The 25,870-nt window shown below is 41.8% G+C and overlaps 1 protein-coding gene across 1 annotated transcript in view; it reads left to right on the forward strand.

Annotated features, from left to right (window-relative positions):
• Nucleotides 1-1,363: 1,363 nt before the first annotated feature.
• Nucleotides 1,364-25,870, forward strand: part of LOC111866623 (integrin alpha-PS3) — a 37,081-nt gene continuing 12,574 nt past the window's right edge. The window contains exons 1-9 of the mRNA XM_023855751.2: nucleotides 1,364-1,879; nucleotides 14,769-14,899; nucleotides 15,871-15,968; nucleotides 17,599-17,728; nucleotides 19,400-19,482; nucleotides 20,984-21,032; nucleotides 21,145-21,279; nucleotides 24,093-24,184; nucleotides 24,913-25,149. Coding sequence (XP_023711519.1) covers nucleotides 1,680-1,879; nucleotides 14,769-14,899; nucleotides 15,871-15,968; nucleotides 17,599-17,728; nucleotides 19,400-19,482; nucleotides 20,984-21,032; nucleotides 21,145-21,279; nucleotides 24,093-24,184; nucleotides 24,913-25,149 — 1,155 coding nt within the window. The 5' untranslated portion in view covers nucleotides 1,364-1,679. The remainder of the gene's footprint in view (nucleotides 1,880-14,768; nucleotides 14,900-15,870; nucleotides 15,969-17,598; nucleotides 17,729-19,399; nucleotides 19,483-20,983; nucleotides 21,033-21,144; nucleotides 21,280-24,092; nucleotides 24,185-24,912; nucleotides 25,150-25,870) is intronic.

The following is a 25,870-nucleotide window of genomic DNA, read 5'->3' on the forward strand; positions in this document are numbered from 1 at the left end:
CCCTCTTCGGTCCAAATATTCTCCTCAACACCCTGTTCTCAAACACCCTCAGTCTATGTTCCTCCCTTAATGTCAGAGACAAAGTTTCACATATATACTGAACCACAGGCAAATCTATAATTTTGTATATTCTAATTTTTATGTTTTTAGACAGCAGACTGGAAGACGAAAACTAAGAAGTTACAGGCCTTAAAATTCTATACATTATATATTACTTTCATTTTCTGTTGGATGTGTTGTTTTTGAGAAAGAATGTTAAATCTCACCTCCTGATTTATTTGATTGATGCGGAACAGACCGGCTCTGGGGCCCATCCACATACCTAACCAATGACTGCCGGGGGTAAAGCGGCCGGGCCGTGAAGCTCACCACTCACCTCCAACTATTGCCGAGGTCAAGAATATGTGGGTCTATACATTCACTCCCACTTACGTGTTCATGGTGTAATTCTTAATCAGTTAATCACAAGGAAAACTTTACTTAAAACGGAGATGCCTGCGGCCCAACTGCTTCAGAATTTCTCCAGGGAACGTGGACAGGCAGATACAAACTCATTGTTATTTTTTCGTTTTATGCATTTTATGTAAAAGGGCACAGTTAACTACGAAATAAAATAGCCACAGTGAGCCTTTTACTGGTCTACGTCGCACAGCCATAGCTGTGAGCGATGTTACTTTTATTTCAGTTTCTGTATGTCGAAACACTGGCTAGAGCATACGCTACTGGGTTCTGTAAGCTGGTTAGCATGACAGAGCCGCTACGTCACGATTCGTGAGGCGCGGCCCCGCGTTAATAAAAACCTGTTTCAATCAGCTTCCGTCACACAAAAAGATAAGCTGAAGCTCTCATCAACTGGAAGGAACCAAAGGTCTCCAGATTGTAAATAATTACATTGTGCTGCCTGCTTTACAGTCAGTTTCAACGCTAACGAGCTCCTTGCATTTTACACCTCTGTGTTAAATGCAATGAATATGTAGCTTCACGCTGTGGCTGCTTTGCCCCGAGTATCATTTGAACAGGAGGCTGGGAAATCCACGGAATAGACTCAATGGCAAAAGAAAATATTATCGTGCGAGTAACCAGCCCTCAGTCGTCCAGCCCGCTTAAACTACATCACCTTTGTGTAATACTGAGAATACGAATGCGTGGAGCTATAACTTCACTCCCTATACGTCTTCATGACATGGTGTTTAACTATCCAAATGGCAAAATTTACAAGGGAACCGACAGGGAATACGATGCTTGGATCAGATTCGAGCCACGTACGGCACGATTACGTTTATGCTAGTGACCATGACTTTCCTGTAACAGCCCATGCTCCTTTGAAGCCTCAGGGCTCTCTTTCTAAAGAGTTCTTGAATCACCTGTTGTGAGAGTCGTGGCGCGGATTGTTCAGCGCAGCGCAGCATTTCCACGAAATATGCCGTGCTTAGCGGAAGTTGGACGAAGATGTAATTGGGTATTCCTCGCCATATCGCAAGAGCACACGTCACAGAGGCAAGCTCGAGGACTCGTGTCAATTTGAAGGCTATTGCGTATGCATACACCAGATACTTCTTGCGGATGTGTCATTAGTCTCCGCTGGAGAACACCCTGAACAGCACCGCGCTATCGGTCAGGACTGTGTCATTTCCTGTCGCTTGCACACAAGGCATTTAGGATCTGTGAATTGTGGCAGTATGGTGGAGTGTCTCTTCAGTATGACGTGTTTAAGGTGCAACTGTGTTAGTGCATTATTTTTATTATCATTCACGATAATTTTTACCAGTGGATTTAATTTGAATTGGAAAGATGCCTATATATTTCAAGACCCGCAGGGGGACGTTGGGAGTTACTTCGGCTTCACTGTTGCGTTACGGCAACAAGGGTACACACACTGGTAAGTACATCTGTGAGGGGCATTCTAGAGGGAGCGTTCTGTTTGTGCAGAGGTCACGCATGTTGAACTTGTACCTGAAAAGTTGTATTTTAGTTCAATGCCTGTTCATTGTCTAAGCCACTCCGAAGATGAAAAGAGAAAGTAATGCTCTGAAGAACAAAACTGTTCAGGCACGTGAAAATTCATGGTCGGTTCCGTTCATCGACGGAGATTATTTCATTTCGTCTTTTCAACTGCGTACGTTATAACAGAATGATCATGTGATTGTTGGAATAGGAAAGATGAGAACTGAAATGCTCGTGAATTATTTGCTATATATCCAACAAACTTTCTGGGGAGACTGGAAAATGGCACTAAAACATAAATCCTAATAACCGATCTCCGGGCTGAAATTCGAATCCGGGATCATTCTAATTCAAAGTAGGTTGTTACCCCTCAAATTTCGGTACGGTTGTGCTAGAAGAGTTCAGTATGATTTCGGACGACATTTTGGTTATTATAGAATATTGTTTGCTGGAAAATGTAACCGCATGGGCGCTTTGTCGTAGGATGATAGGATAAATGTTAATTTGGAAGGGCGTGGAAGGACGTGGAAGGACGCAGTTTTGGTATATTAAGCTACTAATCCAGTGTTTTTTGGAGGGACGATGGGACCATTTGTGATTAGGTGGGTTAGTATGATTTGTGTTAGGTCTGGTAACTATAAAACTTCCAGTTTTCTTCAGTATATTTTTTCGTCTCTATACTAAAGGAAACATATGCTGACAAGGTATGCATGTAACCCTGGCCTGCTGTCTTGTCATGAGGGCTGGGGCATCCTTCCAGACACGTTTCTTTTGGTGTCTATTTCTTGCAGTAGGAGGAGAGAGAGAGAGAGTCCGTAAATCAGACGAATGAACTTAAATGCGCAGTGACGTAGTTTAGGCGTGTTACTACATTAAAACAGGAACCAAATTCGTAATTTTTTTTTCCTTGGCACTACAGCCCCAGTGGGCCTAGGCCTATCTCCATGAACTCCGTTCACTTCGGTTTTTCTAGATCTTACACATTCGGTAGGACTCTTTGGGCAGGTGATCAGCTCGTCGCAAGGCCTCTACCAGTACACAAACACAGAAAAACGCACACAAACATCCATGCCCTGAGTGGGATTCGAACCCACGATCCCGGCTTCCGAGCGAGCGAAGACAGTGCACACCTTAGACTGCTCGGCTACCGTGACCGGCTAAAATCGTAATTACTAAAGTTCATAAATATGAGAGTCTTAAGTGTTCTTCATGTTACGAGTGAATTAATTCCAGTGAAGTGTGATTGAGAAATATTGAGGTAACAGTTATTATAAAGGATTAAGCAATTTTCTTGTTCTACTAAATGAAGTGTTTTATGAACACTGTAAGGAAGATTTGGCCTCCGCAAACGCAACGAGAACTGATTGACTCAGTAACTAACCCTTGCTCAAGGAGGTTCATGGAGTTCGCATTATCAGTCTCTCGGCTTTCATATTTCTATCGAACCAGATAATGCATGTGTCATTTGCTTCTTCTCAGGAATTCTTATATTTTCTTCTACCCTGAAGATGGAGGCGATACGTTCCTCCGAAACTTCGGTTAACACCACTTATACACAGTGCCAAATCCCAGAAGACTGCTCTCTTCATTGTTAATATTTTCAGCACAAACATACAGCTCTTAAGAAAAACCATAAACTCAGCACTTACCTCGGCGTTGTTTCAAAACCTGTCCAACCATCACAATCTCTCATCTCGACAAATATTTTCATGTGTGGTCAAGCTCGCGAGAGCTTGTGAAGATTTGTAAGTGGACGACGGAAAACTTCTAACCCGTCTTTAGGGGCGAAAATAGAAGTTGTCTAGGGAAGACAAGCGAGCAACATAGAACTTTAGACCTAGTAGAGAGGTAACGAATTCTCTCATCTTTGTACCACATAAAATACAAGCACTATTGCCTCGCTTCTTAGTGTTGCCAGAGACTGGACGGCGGAGCCACAAGATGAAGTCCCAGACCCAAATAAACCAGACTCAGTTGAATAAATAAAAAGAGTCCGACAGAAGGAATTATCAGGGGGACTTTATGGTAAGAGAGAGGGCCATGGTCTCAGTGGCCGCCCTGCCGAATGGACCCAGTTGGACTCCACTCCCCCACTAAGCGAATTAAAAAAAAAGGGCCATGGTCGGGGAGAGATCCAGTCCAGAGAGAAGAAGAAATATTCCATCAGGAGATGCAGAGTGCGTTGGAATGAAAAATGAGCAACAGTCTATATTTCAGAAAGGGCTGTGATCTCTCATTCCAAGAAAGGGACTGTTTCCTTTTACATAAAATTCTCAAGAGATGTGAAATCTCTTTGGCCGTGTTCTAATCAAGTTTCATGTAAACGTTATTCCAAGATGGATATTCATGTTATGTTCTTGTACAAGAACCCGCAGTACTGTGAAAGACACCAACGATCTGAAGTAGGTCAGCATGTCAACTCATCAGTATGATAAACCAGTCACATTCGCTACTAATTGTGATGAAAGCCAGTGTGGGCGAGTGATTCACCCGTGTCGTGTCGTGTGCGCTGTTTCAAGCAAGTCCGAATCACCACAGGCAACAGCCATTTGAAGAGGGCTCAGAATAAATTACCAGATATCTGCATCAACAAACAGAAACGAGGTAAAGGTAAAGATAACACTGCCCCTCTGCCATGTAGTTGTATAGACAGAACTGAGAGAGATATCGTCATATTAACCTGGCTGCTTGGTAAACATGAGCTGGTCACTGTAGTCGTGCGGTCTAAGGCATGAATTGTCTTCGTTCGCTCTGACGCTGGGATGGTGGGTTCGAATCCCACTTAAGGCATGGATGTTTGGTGTTTATTTTGTGCCTGTGTTGTCCTATGCTTAGGTAGTGGCCTTGCGACGGGCTGATCACTCGTCCAAGGAGTCCTACTGTTTGTAAAAAGCGTTTACGGAATTGAATAAGAGGCCAAGGACCTGAATGGGCTGGAAGAGCCACTGGGGGGGGGGGACTTAGTAAAAATGACTCGCCAGCTTCACGATCCGGCCGTTTCGTCTTCCATTAGCTAGTCTTTTGTACTCTTATTAGAGGCTGTGTGAGCCCTGGATGTAGTGAAAAAGAGAAAAATTTCAAGGAAAAAACTGAACTTGGTCGTTCAGTATTTCAGTTTAATGAATGTGTTATGTTGAAATGAGGTTCGTAATGAAATTATGAGAAGAATATATTCATTAACTCTTTGTTGTTATTTATTTCAGTAACTATCAACATTCTGATTATTTTCCAAAACTCCGAAAATAGGCATGTACAATAATTTTGACAGTTGTTTTGAATGTTTCTGAAAAATGGTCCTTTAAACTGAAGAATGCCGATTATTTGCTGGGAGTTCTCTCCTGCTAAACCTTCATTTAGAATATTTCTCCTTCCAAGGTCAAGAATTAGTAAAGCTAAGGCTTGGCACAATGCCAAAACTATTACACGTGATTACGTTCCTAGAAATATGTAGGGAAATATTCATGAGCCATTGCGTTGCTAGAAGAGTGTTTTATTTCTATTGGAGCCCGAAGATGCTTTAAAACCTTCTCAAGGTCACTGTTACGTCAGTGCAATCATAATTCTGTATTCCTCGCTATAATTATTGTACCTATTTATCTCAGCTCTGCGATGACTCGTGAGTTTACTCAGACAGTGGCAGTAGATATGCACAAGCAGGCTACAGACTGATAATGTTTCAACTTCAGAGCTAATTGCTTCAAAGATACTGTGAGTAGGTAAGGTTACAAATGGAGATGGTCCTAGCCTATTTGACGATATGCCTACTATCCCGACATTCGCCTGAACAGACTGAGGAAAACTACGAAATGCATCGGTCAGAATTTTTAGTAATCATCCGAGTTTAGAACAGTTTACTATCCAATAAAAGTGTACCGTATTAGTGCTATTCCAACATCCCATGAAGTTCACCAACAGACTATGGCGATGCACCATGTGGTGATATTGCGTCTGCAGTATGATTTGCTAATGACCTGTCACCCTTGTCATGAAGACTGTGTTACACGACAAGAAATACATTCATACACACTACTATTTTGAAACATGTTATTTCATACGGTAAAAAGAATAAAGATTCAGTGGCTCAGTTTTAACATACGCTTGAAATTAAATTTCAGACAACTAATACCTCACATATTCAATTATACTTTAAATAGAACTAGCGCAAATTCGTCCTATGTACGGTATTACTGGCATCCCTGAATCTGTCCATCTTCTCGTATTCTGAAAACAAATCCACAAACTTCGTAAGCCTGAGTGTAGCACACTACTGACAGTAGCCTTTAGGGATTATCCCCTCATATTGGTAGAAGGAATGGGAGTTGTGGGTTTAAGGGACTCTAAATGTGAAGGTCAAGGCTCTTACATTTCTGCATGAGGTTGGGACACATAATTCGTGTTTTCGTTTGTATGAAAAAAAAAGAATGTTCCTTTCTGGTTTTTCACGACGGGCATTTTTGTTGAATTAGTTATTTGTCGTTTCGTCGAAGCGAGAAGGGCGGTTAGTATCTGGATCCTTTTCTAAACGAAATATTTTAGAAAATAAGTGCAACATATGAAACTTTGAGTGTCCAGCGCCAACGCTTGTTAGTTCCAACTTAATGAAAGGAGTTGCTATCCAGCTATGGTCACCAAAAGTACCCTGCATTCTAGGAGACCTGACAAATTCATCCTTGCAAACCCCTCAATATCCCTAGCGCATATTCAGTCATGATTCCTCCAAGAATGTCTCTTGGAATCCGAGGTTTCCTGAAAGATTTCCAGGGACAGGTGTGGTTCGAGGATATAAAGAGGTCCTTATCATTTGTATCGGCGATAGGTTGACAATTGTGATAAACTCATATCCGAAAAATTGTACCATCACATACTACACTTGCCTCCACTGGAACTGCCTGTGTAATTGTTGTGACAAATTTCATGTAGCACTTCAGTTAGCACTTCGTCATCGCCAGTTCTGTGCGGAGTAGGAACGAGTGCTGAAGGGCACGCGTGCTCTGCTGTTAACAGCTGAACGCGGGCACTTTGTGTGGCTGGTAGCCTACACCAGTGTTCGTGAACAGTGAGATGCAATTTTATATACAGGGTGTCCCAGGAGAAATGTGCCAAACTTCGGGAGGGTGTTCCTTATGTTAAAGTATGCCGATATAACCCAAAACACCTATGTCCAAAGTTGAACGGTTACGGAGATAATGGCCCGAGAAAAGTGTGGTCTTCTTGCAGGTCCACGCACTATACGTACCTGTCAGCTGAGACCCTTATCTGTTTGTCCTTGAGTGCCGCGAGTCACACTAGCGTAAGCTCATGCGCTGCCTACAGATTACGTTGCAGTGGGGTCGTGAATGGGTGGTAAATTAGTTGTGTGATGAGTTGCTGAAATGCCTTTTGTGTTTTCACACGTCGAGTATTGTGATATGCATTTTGTGTATGGATTTTGCGGTGGCAATGCACGTGCTGCTGTTGAAGAGTACCAAAGGCGTTTTCCCGATCGAAGGATTCCATCTCGAAGTGTATTTACGCGAATTCACCAGACATTGCGTGAGACTGGTTCTCTTCCGAGTGTTTCTGTGCAGTCGGAAAGGGAGGATGTACAAATGAGAAACACACGAGAGAACATTCTTCGCATGATTGATAGAAGTCCGCGTCTCTCCACTCGTAGAATGGCCTCTCGCATCGGCGTATCACGTATGCAGGTGTGGCGAACTTTACATGACGAAGACCTGTATCCTTACCATGATCAAAGGGTACAACATCTGGAACCAGGCGACCATGCTCAGCGTATGGATTTCTGCCACTGGATAAAAGCTCATCCCGAACTGTTAAGCGTCATTTTATTCAGTGATGAGGCGTCGTTTACCCGGGACGGTGTAAATAATTTACGAAATATTCATACGTGGTCCCATAATAATCCACATGAGATAATGGAAACGAAATTCCAAAAGAGATTTTCTGTGAATGTATGGTGTGGTGTGCTTGGGAACAGGTTGATCGGACCTTTTGTGTTTCACAACAATTTAACTGGAAACACGTATGGAGCCTTCCTAAGGAATGAGTTACCATGTTTGTTGGAAGACATCCCGTTAACGATAAGGAGGAAAATGTACTTCCAACATGATGGGGCTCCTCCACATTATACTCAGCACGTGAGACACTACTTAGATGAATCCTTCCCTAACCGCTGGATAGGTCGTGGTGGTCCCATTGCATGGCCACCGAGGTCGCCAGATCTTACGCCTCTAGATTATTACCTCTGGGGCCACATGAAGACCTTAGTCTACGAAACTAAGGTCGATTCCCGAGAAGCACTGCGGAATCGTATTTTTGCAGCGGCAGAGCACATACGTCACCATTCAGGCAACATTGCTTCTGCTACCCAATCCCTCATGATGCGTGCCGAAAACTGCATTGCAGCTGGCGGAGGACACTTTGAACAATTACTATAAAGCAGGTACTGTATTTTAATACTTATGTAGTTGGCTTATAGCAGAATATGCAGTCAGTCATGTTACACCAGCGCTTGCCATTCATGTGTCATGTGTAGTGATGAGGCGTCTTTTACCCTGGACGGTGTAAATAATTTACGAAATGTGCATACGTGGTCCCATAATAATCCACATGAGATAATGGAAACGAAATTCCAAAAGAGATTATCCGTGAATGTAGGTATAATAAGAGTTATGTGGTCGGCTCATAGCGCAGCCATATTACGTCATCGCTCGCCAGTCATGTGTTATGTATACTGCTTGGAAACCTAAGGACAATTATGACATGGCGAGCGAGTATTTTGTACTTCAATTTTATGGCTTTCCGTCACTCACAAGTTAGTTTGATGTTACGTACATTATTAACATTACAGAATCCACATATTCCTGCCAGTTTTAATATCTATTTTGTAATCAACAAGTGTGTAACCCCGGTCAAAGTTTGACACTTCTCTGGCCATTATCTCCGTAACCGTTCAACTTTGGACATAGGTGTTTTGGGTTATATCGGCATACTTTAACATAAGGAACACCCTCCCGAAGTTTGGCACATTCCTCCTGGGACACTCTGTATACTGTGTAATGCCAGGGATTGGTGTGAAATGAAAGGACGAGGCAGGAACTTCGGATGTGATCCACAGACAATTTGCTAAGGAACCAACAAACTAACCAACTCTCTCTAATTCCGAAACAAATTCCTGAATAAACCGTCGTTTTCACGATATTCTGCTACTGGACCCCATTCTGAAACAGCTGAATCCAGTCCACATTCTCGCATCCGATTTTTGCAATGCTCCTTGTAGCATTAGCTTTCCATATTAGTACGCGCCTCCCAACCTTTATCTTGACTTAAGGTTTCCTGATGAAAATATATGAAAATTCACTGTTTTCCTATGCATGCTGTATGTACTGCCCATATTTGGTTTAGACATTATATATAAAAGGTAAGGTTGTCCCTATAATAGGCCGTGAAGTCCTTTAGAGGTGTGAGAGGTTGAGGCTCCCACATTTTCTAGTCAACCGGCTCACAGATGGCGGTAAGGTTGTCAGCCTTACGCGCCGGCTGCCATTTCCCCCCCCCCCCTAAAAAATCCTGNCATTTCTCTTAGTGTCGGAGTCGACCCCAGGGCCATAGATCGGCTGGAAGAACTAGGCCAACTGAAAAATTTAATGATCCCATCGGGATTCGATCCCGTGACCTCTCGGCATGTAGCATAGTGCCTCATAAACTACTCTACCACGTACCCCTTATTATATGTAGAAGAAATTATACAACACTCTTAAAGGAAAGGAATTCATGACAACTAATTTATTTGGTTAGGCCGCGCCATAGCTCAAGCCGTTAGTCGCTGGCCCGGGTTCGATTCCGGGTCTGGTCAAGTGGGATATTGGTGGACAAAGTGGCGGTGGGGCAGGTTTTCTCCGAGTACTTCGTTTTCCCCTGCCAATCTTCATTCCACCTATTGCTCCACAATCACTCTCACCTATCATCTGGGGCTGGTACAATAGGCCAGAAGTGGCCGCAGTACAAGGGACTTAGTCCCACCCCACTAGCAATAAAAAAAAATATTTTGTTATGCTTTACTTGACCCCGCTGTCAGTAGGTCACGCTATCTAGCGACAGATTCAGGATCGCAGTGAGTTGGAAAGCATGTGGAAGAAGCAGTGCTTTCCTGGCATTTGCCTAAGAAACTGAGGAAAGTCACGAAATACCTCAATCAAGAGAGCTGATCTCAGAACCAAGGCATGAACCCGGGCAATCCAGAACACGAACCACGGTCTCTCTCTCTCTCTCCACTGGTTGCAATTTTACTACAAAAATTACCGTTACACACTTAAAGTAGTCTGCACTTAGTCTTCTGTTTTAGTGCGCGCGCATGCGTGTTGAAGTTATTGCTGAGCCATGGACAGCGCTTACGTCAGGGCCCTTCCTCCTGAGACGCAATTTCAGGCATTCGGATTTCTTTGGTTCTGAAATCTCTTGGATGACAAATGCTGACAATAAAAGTGCCACAGGAAACTATTTCAGAATATGTATTAGTATTTGAAAAGCATTTAATGTTCTGTATCATTGACGTGCCGAAATTTTGTTTTCTGGCAGCTTTCATCCTGTATGTATTTACAGTTTAATTAATTTTGCTTCTCTCTTTACACTGTACTTCGCAAGTTAAGTGAAATGTATGAAAAGAAAACTGAATATCGTTAGAGGATATATTTTTTTAATTTATCCATCTGATATTTTTTTTTCCTTGCCACTACAGCCCCAGTGGGCCTGGGCCTACCTCCATGAACTCCGTTCACTTCGGTTTTTCTCAATCTTACACATTTGGTAGGACTCCTTGGGCAAGTGATCAGCTCGTCACAAGGGCTCTACCTGTACACAAACACAGAAAAACGCACACAAACATCCATGCCCTGAGTAGGATTCGAACCCACGATGCCGGCTTCCGAGCGAGCGAAGACAGTGCACGCCTTAGACCGCTCGGATACCGTGACCGGCATCCATCTGATATATCCTTAGTAATTTCCAACACCACACAAGCATAGGAGCTGAATTTCAGACAAACTTAAGTCTCTGATAAGAATTAATTAAGTTTATTTAGTTCATTATCTAAGTAATTAATTTGTTATTTCCTATGTGACCCTTATAAGGAAATGATATAATATAGACTTCGGGCTGATTTAATATGAATTTAACAATAGTCCTTAATATGATTAGACAAATAAGTGTTTATCAGACTTGTTTCCGGCCGTACATTTTCGAAGTAGTTGATGAAAGCGAAGTACTCACTAAAATCCAGTACAAACAAACTTTGCGAGAGCTAAAACTATCTCAGGATCCATGCATAACCGTCAGTTACAGTTCGGACGGGTTGAGTTTCCAGTATTACATATTAACAACAAACTCAGAATACCACGGTGCAAAAATGCAACTCTATATTGTTAGGATTTCCCACAGAACCCATATCAGGCACGTGAAGATAAGCAACTGGGGCCAATTTGCAATAAGAAGCGTGTTCGGCAAACACGAGGAAGCCCATCCGCTGCATAAAGTATTTTTTTATTGGTAATATGGAGGGACTAAGTCCCTTGCACTGCGGCCACTTCTGGCCTATTGTACCAGCCCCAGATGATAGGTGAGGGTGATTCTGGAGCAATTGCTGGAATGAAGATTGGGAGGGGAAACCGAAGTACTCGGAGAAATCCTGCACTAGCGCCACTTTGTCCACCACAAATCCCACTCGACCAGACCCGGGTTCGAACCCGGGCCGCCGCGGTGGGAAGCTAGCGACTAACCGCATACTAACGTATGCTACCTTCAAAGGATTACATTAATTTTACAACCACGCGGTAAAACTTTTCGAAAGGAACAACTCATAAAGCATGCTGTAGAATCCCAGCTTTGACTTCCAGTAGCAATCCAACTTACAAGGAACTTGGAAGATTTTTTCCTGAAGATGTTCTAACTGAATCCAGTTGACGGAACAAAAAAGTAATCCCGGCGCTACAAAATTTCCTGAGAAATAGTGGGTCTGGAACGGGGTCTACTCAGCCTCGTGAGAATAATTGTTGAGCTATTTCAAGGAAATAGCTTCTCCGGTCTAGAAAACCGAAATTAACGGCCGGGAGGATTCGTTGCGCTGACCACGCGACACTCTCTATCCGCTAAAGTTGGAAGCAATTTCACCGACAAGCGGCGGTCGCTCGGTCGGTATAGTTCGCTTGCGGACTACAGGCTACCGAGTTTTTTTTTCTTTAGAGCATCTCTGAAATTTCGATTTATTCGCTACAGTAGTATCTCCTGGAGATATCTGACCATTGTCTTGTTTTCATGTTCAGAGGTTTTAATGTTGCATTTGTCGTACGATGGAGCTCACATTAACATTCACTGTCTCAGAATCGATTGAGCTGGAACAGACCAGAGTGCCTGAGTAGAATTTGATAGAAGAAGAAGAAACGAGTCTGGACCTGTGGCTAATAGAAATGTACATGTTCAATCATATTGCATTCACAAGTACTCTCTTCTGCAAGCGCGTGGAAACAGATGCAGTTATCACAATAGATTTGCTGTCACATTTTTTATATTTGAGTTTCTCTGCCGTTACTTTGCTAAGCGCCAGAGTCAGGTTACTGGCATTTCTACTTCGTGACTCAGTTCACATGGTGATTTCCTTTTACGGAATCAAACCGAACAGCTCTGTGACGTCACTGTCAGTCAATTCCTCTCGCTCCTCGGTACTCATTTCCCTTCCGGCTGTTATCATCTTACCTATTTCTGACTTGACACTGACCGGAGGTCATGCAGCATCGCCTGCATTGTGAAACTATATTACCCATGTAGTGGGCGGGTCTGCTATTTCATATTTGGAAGGTCCAGTGTGCAGACCACATCTCGAAGATCGCATATCTCACAAGAGATTTTTCGTGGTTTTGTTCAGGCCATCCAAGTAAATACCGTCATAATATCTATACAAATAATTAGGCTACAACCGCTTCTTTCCACATGCTTTTCAATTCATTGTTCACTGTATTTCCGGAGAGAGAATTCAGCCTCCGAAACGTTTGTGTTTTGAAATATAAACAGGATGGTATTTTAGATAAAAACACGACGACGGATAATGTCCAAAAACATAATATTTGTATTAATGTGCCATCGTCAGAAACTTTTAGATCTTATTTATTAAGCACTATGCCATGAAGACATATGTGGGAGTTAGGGTGAGCAACTCTCCCGTATTTCCCGGGATCTTCCGTATTAGAGCTATTTTTTTTGGATCTTCCCTGCTCCCATATTGACATTCTATTTCTCCCGTATATTTCTTTAACAATCAAGATCGCAAAATTGTCATTATTATCGACAGTTTAGACTTAGAGGTACTCATCGATAAATATCGAAAAATTACTTATAATAATCCATAGAAAGTGTAGTATCCCGCCGTACAGTTGGCTGAGATCTTCCAAGCCGGAGTGCGAAGTCTGACGAGGCCAAGGTATATTTTATTTGTGGAGCTGAGGTTCACGCCGTTTAAGAGTGAAAGCTCAAGACTACAGAGCAGTTGACTATGTGAATATTTATTAAAAGAANATAGTGACAGTGAAAGTGAACGTTTGCTGGACTGACACCGCGGCGCTAAAAATGCGCAATATTTGTCGTGACTAAATCTCCCTTAAATTCATGACCGAAAGTTGGTCATCCTAGTGGGAGTGGAGGTATAGCTCCAACTTTCTTGACCTCGGCACTAGATGGAGATGAATTATCAGCTTCACACCCCTGCCACTTTTCCCTCACCCGGGGGAAATATCCCCTCGGCCCCTTATCATCTTCTTCAAAAGTTGTTAGTCGTTCATCGGGTGAAGAAATTCCATCCGCTCCTACAGAACACGAACTGTCACGGTCATCTCTCTCTTAAGGATGTTTTTCCTCTTTCTTAGGTTCCTATGTTTATCTCAGGATTTCGCCACAAGTAAATTAATTTTATTTTACGTTTTTCCTTCCACGGTAAGTGATCAGATGTGGCTTCCGTATAAATTAAAAGATGTAATTGTACAACCGTTATTTTTAGCCTTAAGTTTTGAGAACTGGGTGTCGGAAAATTAAATATTTGAAGCCAAATTATAACAACCTCCTGCTCTTAATGCCTTATAATTCATTCTTTTAGTGTTTTAGTACCATTGGATCTACCCTGAATCAAACGCGCAATTGTCCTTAGAATGTGTTTTCGCAAAATTCATTTATATTTACATATGACAATTTTATTTGAACCGAGTTTGATGTCATGTCCTAGTTACTATGATCGCACTGTTCAAATCCACATAAAGAAAGCAGTCTTCTGGAATATGGCGCCGTGTAGATATTGTGTTAACCGACGTTTCGAAGGAACGTATCACTTCCATCTTCAGGGTAGAAATCCAAGTCTAGAAGTAACTAGTCTGTTAGCACCTGCTGACGCTGGTTCCTCCTCGCGTATTTTCTTCTTCTTTTTTCTTCCACCTTGAAGATGGAGGCGATACGTCCCTCCGAAACGTATGTTAACACAATATCTACACGGAGCCACATCCCAGAAGACTGCAGCTAGACTGAAGAGACTAGAGTGGAGTGTTTTGTAGGGTGAAAATCGGTAATAGTGTAATAATTAGTTGTAGAGTTATTGACCACCTGTAGGTGGTTAATAAATCAAATTACCATTCCGAACCCCGCCTTTAATCACCCATACACGTGAAAATATTAAATATAGATCACACTTTTTGTGTCATATACAATCTCGCCGCGTATTATATAAGATATCCATATATTGTGTTAGACTCTACTGGTAATATTATGTTACACCGTGTTACGTTATGTTACAGGTTGGTTGTAGGAGCGCCTCGTGGTAACTCGACATACCGTAAACATCAGTATATCCATCAGCCAGGAACCGTATATCAGTGTGGCCTGAGAAATGGTGGCAGTTGTGTGCAACTTATTGTGGACCCGTCCGGTAAGTTCTGTAGGCTGATCAGTATCAAGTCTAAGTAATCGGGACTCGTGGGCCGCGCCATAGCTCAAGCGGTTAGTCGCTGGCTTCCCACCGCGGCGGCCCGGGTTCGATCCCGGCTCTGGTCAAGTGGGATTTGTGGTGGACAAAGTGGCGCTAAGGCAGGTTTTCTCCCAGTACTTCGGTTTCCCCTGCCAATCTTCATTCCAGCAATTGCTCCACAATCACCCTCACCTATCATCTGAGGCTGGTACAGTAGGCCAGAAGTGGCCTCAGTACAAGGGACTTAGACCCACCCCACTAGCAATAAAAAAATTTGGGACATGTAAGTTGAAGGGGTACTAGTGACTTTTCTGTAAAGTAATGGTAGCCATAGCAACCATTGAACCTACTTTTAAAGTTTGCATAAAAGCTATTCAGAACACCTGGGAGCATTCAGAATGCCAAGGTGTAAGGAAAACAGGTTGAAACTCTTTGTACTCCAGTTCGGACTAGAATAATCTCATCCTGTTCCACTGGTATATTCCCGATATTTGTCATGTGATGTCTTGATCTAGGTGAAGTGTTCTCAAGTAAATATTTCTGTAACAGAATTTAAAAGATACATGTTCTGTGACAACTTAACTGACAATATATGTTTTCATATGTAAACCAAACCTTGCAAAGAGACTTTGGGCGTACCTTCATAGCACATCGAAGGTTTTCGTCCTTCACTCCATGACGATTCATTGGTAAGCTACAACGAATCATGTTATTAAATTTGAATTACATTCGGACCGACATAAGGACAGAACAGTTATATAACTTTCCGATTAAGATTTGCTTTAATTTATTTTTAATATTATCGTTTAATGGTATGTAATACAGTCGGGCCTCCCACATGAGTCAGAATGTTTACTTTACGCAGTTCTTGCAAAGAACGCATATCAAAGGAAAACCTTTTGCACGTGTACAAACAGGTTTATAATTTCCAGGTAACCGGAAAGTTGAAGGAAGCAACCTGCAGCACAATAAAAATAACGCGTGGCTCGGAGGAGCCATTGCAGTGCAAAATAGTGGAGATCGGATGGTGGTAAGTGAGCTACCTGCTTGAGCACCGCACGGAAAAGTCAATGTGATTTCCGTAGGTTTCTAACGAGAAGACGGGAGAGTGACGACTTATTACGCCGAGAGAAACAGAGATTTAAGAATGCGATGTTGCCATATGGGATTCATATCTCAGTAACTTAACTCTGGAATACCGTCTGAGAGGATTACATAATGAGGAATTTTATGATTACACACTTCATCGAATTCGTTGTAATCAGATCCAGGAGAATGTGATGGATAGGCATGTCTCACATATGGGAAGATGAGAAATGCGCACAAAATTTTAATTGGGAAATTTGAAGGAGAAAAAAATTGGTAGACCTAGGTTTGAACTAGATGATAATACAAAAATGAAGTTTGAGGGTGTGGATTTGAATCAAATTTCCCACAATAGGGCTCAGCCCCGTTGCTGTGAAAGCGGTAATGAACAAGTCGGGTTCCATAAATGGGCGGAAAGTCAGCAAATGAGGCAGTACGTACTCGGCTCCAGCCAGTTACATAGTTATCGTTGTTTTGTGTGTTAGAATAAGTGCTAACTGTCTAGAAGCAGGTCTAGATCTCGAAAATTTAACACGATTATTGCCAAGTTCAGATTATCTCCCGTCCTCGTATCGCAGTTACCTATGATCCTTATTCAATTTTACAAGATTTTACAATCTTGTTCCTGCTCTTGTAAGTAACAAATTTCTAAGAGATTTCCTCGTAAAACTGTTGCATTAATTTTTCATCCCTCCACACAAGTGACATGTGACTATTTTAACGATATTATCTGACCTGTATAAACCCAAAGTTTATGTTGCGTAATATCCCAAATTTATTACTTAATTACTATTAGTTGCAAACAGATATCTTAACATTCTGATTTCGGACATTTTTAATTTGTGAAGAGGATGGTATTCCGGGTAATATCGCAATGTAGTTCGGAGGAAGGCCGACGGTTTAGAGGAAATTATATATCTCCAGGGATGAATTATAAGTCAACCACAAAACCAACAGAAGCAGGCGCCAAGGCTAATTTCTTGCTTGGCCTAAATTTCTACCCTGAAGATGGAGACGATATGTAACTACGCTCCGCTACAACCCAGAACACCGTGTTCGTAGTTACCGCTATGACAACTTCAAATAAAACATTTAGTTTTATGTAAGATTTGAGGTTTTTACGGCGGTGACTGTGAAGAAAGCAGTTTATTTCCAAGATTAGTCTGCTTACACCTGTTCTCACTGTCTCTTCGCTTGCGGATTTTCTTATTTTTCCTTCTACCCTGAAGATGGAGGCAATAAGTTCCTCTGAAACTTCGGTTAGCACCACATCCACACGGTGCCACATCCCAGAAGACTGCTTTCTTCATTTAGTTTTATGTTCCTCCCTCGAAGGGAAGACAACGTTATGCACCCTTTCAAAACAAGTGATGCTTTAATTTTATTTAATTATGAATTTAGTGTAGATCATTATCAGTTGCCAGCTGGCTACCCCCACCTTAGTCGGCCATCTTGACGTTAAGTGATGGGCCTACAAGCATGTATCTTGAAGTCTAATGAGGCGTAACGCGAGCAAATGCCAAATACTTGTCCAAAGACAACGCCTCAAATTTCGTACGATTTTCGTTTTCCAGATTTGCGCTCCACGATGGAAGAACGCCTACAATTCCAATTACTACCTCATGAATGGTATCTGCTACTGGACAGACAACACGACGGACGTGGAAGCTTCCATGGAGACCATAATGCCACTGGTCGACTTCCGTAAGTAGAAGACATGAGAAAGGAGAACGTAGGTGCCCCTGATCCCAATCACTGCTTCCCAAAAGCTTATATTTGGCGTCGAGATACAGATGCACAGAGTCCCATGTATCTTGGTAATGGATGGATCTTCATGCCCCAACTTCGAAGAAGCCTCTGGTATGCATTTGATGGAAGGCTGCTTTATCTCCACGGCTGGTGTGGGTGTGTTAGCGAACCTGACTGACAAGCATTCACCCAGTTACTTTAATGAATAACTTACCCCCACTTCCATACATCATCATGATCATCATCATCGAGCTTTCTTTGAGCCATGACAGTTCTTGAAAGAATCTGCCATATTTGTCCATTCCTATGAATTACACGTAGACCATCCGGTTTTCACTTCCTTCTATTTCGCAACAGTTTTCCTTTTACACAGCAAGGTCGTCAGTCTTGCGTCCGACGCCGAAGCTGGAGGATCAGGTCTCTGTGTTATTTCTTTTTCTCAGTGGGTGAGACTGAGTCCACTTGGTACTGCGACCACTGTTTGGCCTATTGTACCAGCCCCAGATGACAGATGGTGGAGATTGTGGAGCAATCAGTGGAATGCGAATTGGCAGGCGAAACCGAAGTACTTTGAGGAAACGTGCCCCAGTGCCATTTTGTTCACCACAAATCCCACATGTTCTGATCTGAGCTTGAACACCAGGTCGCCGCGGTGGGAAGCCAGAGACTAACCGCCTGAGCTCTGGCATGGTCCTAGGTCTCTGTGTTTATGCCCCGTAGTGAAATAATGGTCCAGTTATACCCCAAGGCACCGGGTTCCCTGTACTCCACAGTGTCTATACCGGCTCTGACCCCCCCCCCAGCCTCATAGCCAATGGACATCGAAGGCTCTTTACCTGGGGGTAAAGCGTCATTAGCGTGAAGCTGACCACTCACCTCCATCTAATGCCGAGGTCAAGAATGGTGGAGCTATATCTCCACTCCCGCATATGTCTTTATGGCATAGTGCTTAATTAATTGCGCACAGGGAAAAAATTACGTTTCTTTACCTTAATTTCAGTTCATAGCAGGAAAATTATATCTTATACCAGATCAACACGAATCTAAAATCGAAAGATTTACATTACAGTTAAAGCTGAAAGTGGTAAAGAAAATGAGTCAGGCTGACACGTCTATTAAAGATTGAAACTGCAATCGTAACATTGCGCGTCCTGACGCTGTGGCCAGAAGAAACTTCCTCCAGGCCTGTCTTTGGAATGGGAAATTGTCGAACACGCCTAAAACTGGTCAGTATTCCAGTAGCAGATAAATGGCATGGAAATTATTAACTGATATACTAGAGTCTGGGGAAGACAGGGATACCAAGCCAAGGGTAGTATCGAATATCAGCCTAAGGAAAGGTAACTTAATTTTATTCCGAATCATTATTTTCCGAAGCGTGTAATGGGTATCCATATTATACACACCGCGTGGAATTATTTAATTTATTTCTGAATTTACTGTAAAGTTGTGGAATTAACACATGTAGATTATCAGACTAAAGGATAATTTGAACTTATGTTCCTTTTAGAATTACGAAATGTAGACTGCAATTATAATTAATGTAATTTTTTCAAATTTGACTGTTTTCTTTCGTCACTATTTTCCCAATCATTTGTTCGACTAAACACTGGTACTTTGTTTCAGGTAAACAATCCGAAATATATCACTCCCATGTGTACTTCTACTATGCTTACGGAGAAGCAGGTTTCACTGTACACTTCCCACAGGTACGAGTATGTTTCATGTTGTGAGGGTTTCATTTGATATTAATTGAATTAGATTGTTCCCAAACACTACTGTGGAGCTACACCTCTACGCTAAATCGGTGTTTACACCACTGGAGTATAAATGCACTTTCAACTCTTTTATATACCTCATAGCTCTTCTAAGTACAAGTATATTGCTGCAAAACCCTTCGCACTAACTTACAAACATTACAGGGAACAGAAGCAAAAATTATTTTTATTGTTCTTTTTAATTGTTCTCCTTATCAATAGAAGATTTAAACAAGATTTGTAGATTCTAATGATATGTGTCTATGTATAATTTACAAAACTTTTGTATGATGAACAAGTTTTAATGAAGCGAAAAGTTTTTTGTTGCTCTCAATCCAGAAATACGATTAGACTGTGGCGATCCAGAATTAAATTTGTTCAACAATCTTCGTTGGATGAAAATTTTTTTTTATTATTTCTTGCAAATTTACAATCTACTCCATAGTAGCAGCATGAGTAATTAGTAAATGGTTTAAAATTCGAAGGCTTGTGACGGGTACCATTCAGTAATGATTCTCCGTATGGTCACACTTCATCGAGAAGGTCTTCTGGCCAGATTTTTTTCAGTCTTCTTTTTTCTAAGGGTTAAGTGTATAGGTCACTTATGAGCTGGTTTACATGCTCTGTTGTTCGGTCTTTGTATCTGTTTATGTTTGACTTGATTTCATCTTGTATTGATGGTATCTTGAAGTCTTCATGTAAAGTTTGGTTAGAGACGTGCCATGGTGCTCCAGATATCATACGGAGTGTTTTGGATTGGAATGACTGAAGGATTTTGGTAGTTGATGGTTTACTACAGTCCCATAGTTCTATACCATATGTCAAAATTGGTTTGATTATGCATGGTTGGATGAAATGCAATCGAAATATGTCCATTATTTTCGGAGATGAAATACAATGCATGCAGACGGACAGATAGACGAAAGCACGAGCTGAGGTAACTTCCTTATGGTGCTTTCATTTTTTGTATTTTCTGCAAACAACACATAATAACGGACATTTTGTTATGAAATCATGCTCGATGAAGCACATAAAGAAGCATGTTTCTTGAGATCTGAGACATATTTTTAAATTCTTCTGGGTTCTGCGTGGACATCAAATTTCTTTAGTGTCGTGTACTTTCCTTTTATAGGACACGAACCACATAGAAAAACACGCGTCCTTCAGTTCTTCTTTGTTATATGTTTATTCATTGCGGCAGTACCGAGCCGTTGCCTAGCAGCGATAGGAGGGATACACATACAGACACACAGACTGATGGGAGGGATTTATGAAGTACGCCGCTGTGGTGGGTTCAGGTGCCATGATATATATATTGAATTCCATAAAGACTGGTTCAGGCATTCAGAAGATGATCGAAGGATAGATACACAAGCCTACTTTTATTTTTTCAAAATAAGAAAGTAGGCCAAAAATTATCTCAAGATAACTAGACTGTGTTTTTACTTTTCAGGGTAGCAATGAATTCTTGTTAGGTGCACCTGGCTTACTTGACTGGCGAGGTAAGTTGATCCTGCTCTGTTCCTTTCGAAATATTCCTTCATTTTGCTCTTTAAGAAGCAAAAACCCCAAAATAAGACAAAATTCCTCAATATGTTCACTGCCTTATTTCAGGTACAGTCATTAGAATGAGAGACGGAGAGTTCTCAAGTGGATCACCGCGCAGGCGCAGGAGCCAGGGAAACTACTATTTTGCTGAAGTTCCCAACGCTCTGAAATCAAGTGGAATTCCTTTGAATAGTTACTTGGGTAAGTGAAGTATTACAAAACGATTTGACAGCACTGTCCAGTGTGACAATATATATTTATTTTTAAGTGGACTACAGCGCTTGATATTAGCGCACATCAGAACAGTGTAGCAGTTTCGATAAACTGAGACACCAGAAGATGGCCGTCTGTGGCCGAAACGTCTTGTGTTAAGTGCTAAATTGTGAAAGTGGAGAAATAAAAAGAAAGAAAGAGTTGTTGCATTATTGACGGACTGTGATATATATAGATGTTGATCAAAGATATGTAACAGGATGCTGAAATACAGAATTTATTTATATAAAGCCTTTACATGTTTCGGTCAGTTGTGATCATCTTCAGAAGGCAATAACATGTTAAGGTACTACTATTATATAAATCATAATACGTATGCTTAAACTTTTGTATAATTTTTAATTATTAAGTTAAGAGGCGTTCGAGTTAATAATATATTCTTAATATTCTTAATATTTAAAATCTTGAACCGCCGAGGCTTGTGTCTTCGTGCCTCTTCTGTCAGAACTGGAGATTGGAGTGTTATTATTAACATTTGTTATTGTTCTGCGTATTGTTGTACGCATTAACCAGCAACGGGCTATTTACCAAGAATTTCTCTCCGTGTTTACATGTTTATCGAGTCGTTGCGTAGCAATGGATATACACGTTACAATATCTTAACTATTGATATCATCGTTAAGTAAACAGTAAAGAAATAGATCATACCATCATCACACCGTGATCCTCAGACCATATCTGTCATACCCATCCATATCTCCATGTCATCAGCATCGCAACATGATAGTCATCATCACAAAGTCATAATCATTCACACCACCTCATGCTCTCCGCCTATATGCTGGCCCACTGACGGTCTCGTCCCATTCCTGTCTATATGTTCAGCGACCGACGTTTCTTCTTCTGCGCGGTGCGTGGTCTCCATCAGCTGCTGGGTTGGCGGTATGACTGAGATATCCGTCAAGTTCTGGTTTCGATTAGAGCTGAAGAAGTTTGGTTCTGTCTCCCTTCCTTCTATACCCACTCCTCTGTACCATAGAAATGTCGGTCCAGCTGCTTGTAGTCTTGCATTCTGAAATACCCGAACTTCACGGTTACAGCCGCTTTTGTTGTTATGGGGGCCCTGAAAAAATTAAAACGTGGAATAACAACTTTAAGTTATGAGAATTATTTATTTTGCTTCTCTTATTTCTTATAATAAGTAAAACTGGAGTCGGGATGATAATATCACATATTTTAAGGGATTAGAACTCAGTGGTGAGTTATTACTCTTAAGAAAACGGTAACTGAATATTTTGGTTCTATAAAAGGCGAATAAGGAGCCGGGATAGCGCAGTCAGTATAGCGACTGGCTACGGGCTCGACAACCGAGGGATGGGAGTTCGAGTCCCGGTAGGGTCGAGAATTTTTTCTTCTCCACGTCGTCGAGACCGGCTCTTAGGCCCACCCAACCTCCTATCCAATGGGAATCGGGGGTAAAACGGCTGGGGCGTGAAGCTGACCACTCACATCCAACTAGTACCGAGGTCAAGAAAATGAAGATCTATACGCCCACTCCCCCATACGCCTTCATGGCGTAGTGCTTAATTAGTTCAGCACAGAACGAATTTATCTTTTTTTATAATAAATAAAACTACGAACAAAGTTTTCGTGATTTTAAAGAAACAAATATCTCAATAAAATATGTGAATTTTGTTTCTGTTTCGTGGGGGGTCCCGCGACTTCCCCCCCCCACTCAAATAGTGTCCTCTTCTCAGCCATATTTTGTGAGTTCCTTTCAACTCAACGGCACGTGAAAATAATTTTACTCGCCTACAGTAAAAATGAGTTTTGGGTCCTCTTCAGGCACTCCATAAACAAACCCAGATATCCCCACATTGCCGTTGTTCCATATACAGAGTGTAGAAATGGCGAACCTTTGTACAGACGTTAGGTCGTGCAAAATGTAACTGGCCAAGACATTTCGACCCAGCGGAGCATTACCGTGTTTGCATGAGCCCACCACTGGACCATATCACGGTACATGCACTAACATCCGATGAATTTAATGTCCGTTTTAATATCGACCCGTGTTCGCTTTAGTTCTCTCCTATGAGATTCCATGACTAAAATTTTGTTCATAATTCCATCATCATCATCATCATCATCATCATCATCATCATCATCATCATCATCATCATCATCATGCGTGCTACATATCCTGCCCATCCCACGATCTAGATGCCATCGTTTTAATAATGCCTGTTAAAAGGTTGTGAATTATGAATATATTGATTTTTAAATTTTCTCAAATTTGCTATAAGTTTCTCCACGTATTTTTCAAATGCTATAATCACTAAATAACTTCGGAAGTTATTCTGAGTCACTGAATAAGCCGGAGCTCAATAAATAAACACATTAAGTAAATAAATAGATTCATAACCAGATAAGGGAATCAACCAGTTTAATTAGAGCCATACGTGGACATCAGTTAAGGCATTTCGATTAAATGTGATTTAGTGGATCGCCTCTAAAAGCTCCGTAATTCGAAATCCCTGCAGAAATGTTCCTACTGCTGCTGTTATAGACTTTTCTTCTGCTATGGTTTCGATAGGCGTCGGATGAGAATTAAGTCCTATTATTATCTGAATTTATCTAATGCTTCAAGTTATTTGTACCCCGTATATTTTGGTAATCTAAACATATAAACCTCTGGATTCTTATGTTTCATTAATATTCGCTTTACCTGAATAACAAGACAGCGATTCAAGTAGCAACTTGAGACACATAACTTGCTAATTAGTACCATATTTATGTTTCAGGATATTCTCTGAGCTCAGGAAGGTTTCTCAGTGCTCGACCCACCCACCTGTACGTGAGTGGGGCTCCGAGGGCAAATGACTATAAAGGCAAGGCAAGTTACACAAGATAGACTTACTCGTAGCATCAGTCCCAGCTGTTTGCTTCTCTGCGCTCTCCAGAAATTTCTACAGAACGTTAATAGGGCTACCTTCTATCTATCTATGGCTGCAGAGCCCTTATGGACCTTAACCGCCCTGTTCAGTTTCTTAATTTATAAGCAGTTGATAGGATTCCTTGAACAGGGGATCAACCCGTCGCAAGGCCGCTACCTACGCACACATACCAACACAAACACAGAATAAACGTACACAGATATCAATGCCTCGAGTTGGATTCGAACCCACGATCCCAGTGTTCGAGCGGGGCTGAGACGGTTCATGCCTTAGACCGCGCGGCCACTGGGGCTATTAATACTTATAATACTTCTTGTTTTTCTTCAGACAGCTCTAATACCTGTTTCTTTTTTCATTGTATTCTGTCATTTTCTACGATTAATATGTGCCTACAGGAAGAGTATAATGGCCAAGCGCGATCAGTTATACCCACCGCCTGCCTCAATTTCTCTTCATCTCAGAATAATATGTGGACTGCACAAAGGGGCGTATATATATTGGTTTGCTTTATGATGAAAGAACTTGCTCTAGTACCTGCAATAATGCCCTGTAGTTTCATTGTGTATGCAGAAGTATCAGTACAACTTTGGTCACAGATGAGATATCACGCATCACACTGACTGGTTTAGGATTCATATGGAAATTTTAGGATAATTTGATGTTTTAGGTGTATCTGTTCGACTTTCCGGATAATCATGAAGACGAGGACCTGAAAATCATTAGAGATCTGGACGGGACACAAATGGGCGAGTATTATGGAGCAGCCTTGTGCGTTGTGGATTTGAACGGGGACCATCTGGACGACTTGGTGGTCGGAGCGCCTCAGTTTTCCCTTCAGGCAGCTAACTCGGCTCAGCTGGTCGGAGATGAGGGGCGCATTTACGTCTACATCAACGGTGATCGCGTGAGTGGATGTGTTCTTGTCGAAGCAACTATTTTCGAAACTACCTAAAACCGAGTTGTATTTTTCACCAGTACTGTTAGCTTGATTAAGTCAGGAATGATAACACAGTTGGGGCATTATGATACTCTTGGAGAGAGGTGAGCCCTGCGCAAATATAATAATCTAAAAGAGTGAAAGCACAAGAAGAGTTGCGAGGCTTAAGCATATATGGGAAGATAATTTCACATATTTTAAGGAAATAGAACTTAGCGGTGAGTTAGGACTCTTATGAAAAAGGTAACTAAATATTTTGCTTTTATAAAAGGCGGATAAGAAGCCGGGATAGCGTAGTCGGTTTACCGACTGGCTACAGGCTGGATGACCGAGACGTGGGAGTTCGAGTCCCGGTATGGTCAAGAATTTTCTTTTCTCCACGTCGTCCAGACCGGCTCTGGGGTTCATCCAGCCTCCTATCCAATGGGAACCGGGGGCTCTTTCCCCGGGGCTAAAGGGGCCGGGACGTGAAGCTGACCACTCAACTCCAGCTAGTGCTGAGTTCAAAATAACGTGGGTCTATACATCCACTCCCCCATACGCCTTCATGGCGTAGTGCTTAATTAGTTAAGCACGGTGACGACTTTACCTTTTTAAAAGGTGAATATTTCTTGGCCAGTTCAGAAATTGTCAAGTTCTCAAGAAGACCTTAATTCATAGGCTTTCTTGTCGCTAGTGGGGTGGGACT

Source organism: Cryptotermes secundus, unplaced genomic scaffold, assembly GCF_002891405.2.
Source record: "Cryptotermes secundus unplaced genomic scaffold, Csec_1.0 scaffold967, whole genome shotgun sequence".
NCBI classification, from domain to species: Eukaryota; Metazoa; Arthropoda; class Insecta; order Blattodea; family Kalotermitidae; genus Cryptotermes; species Cryptotermes secundus.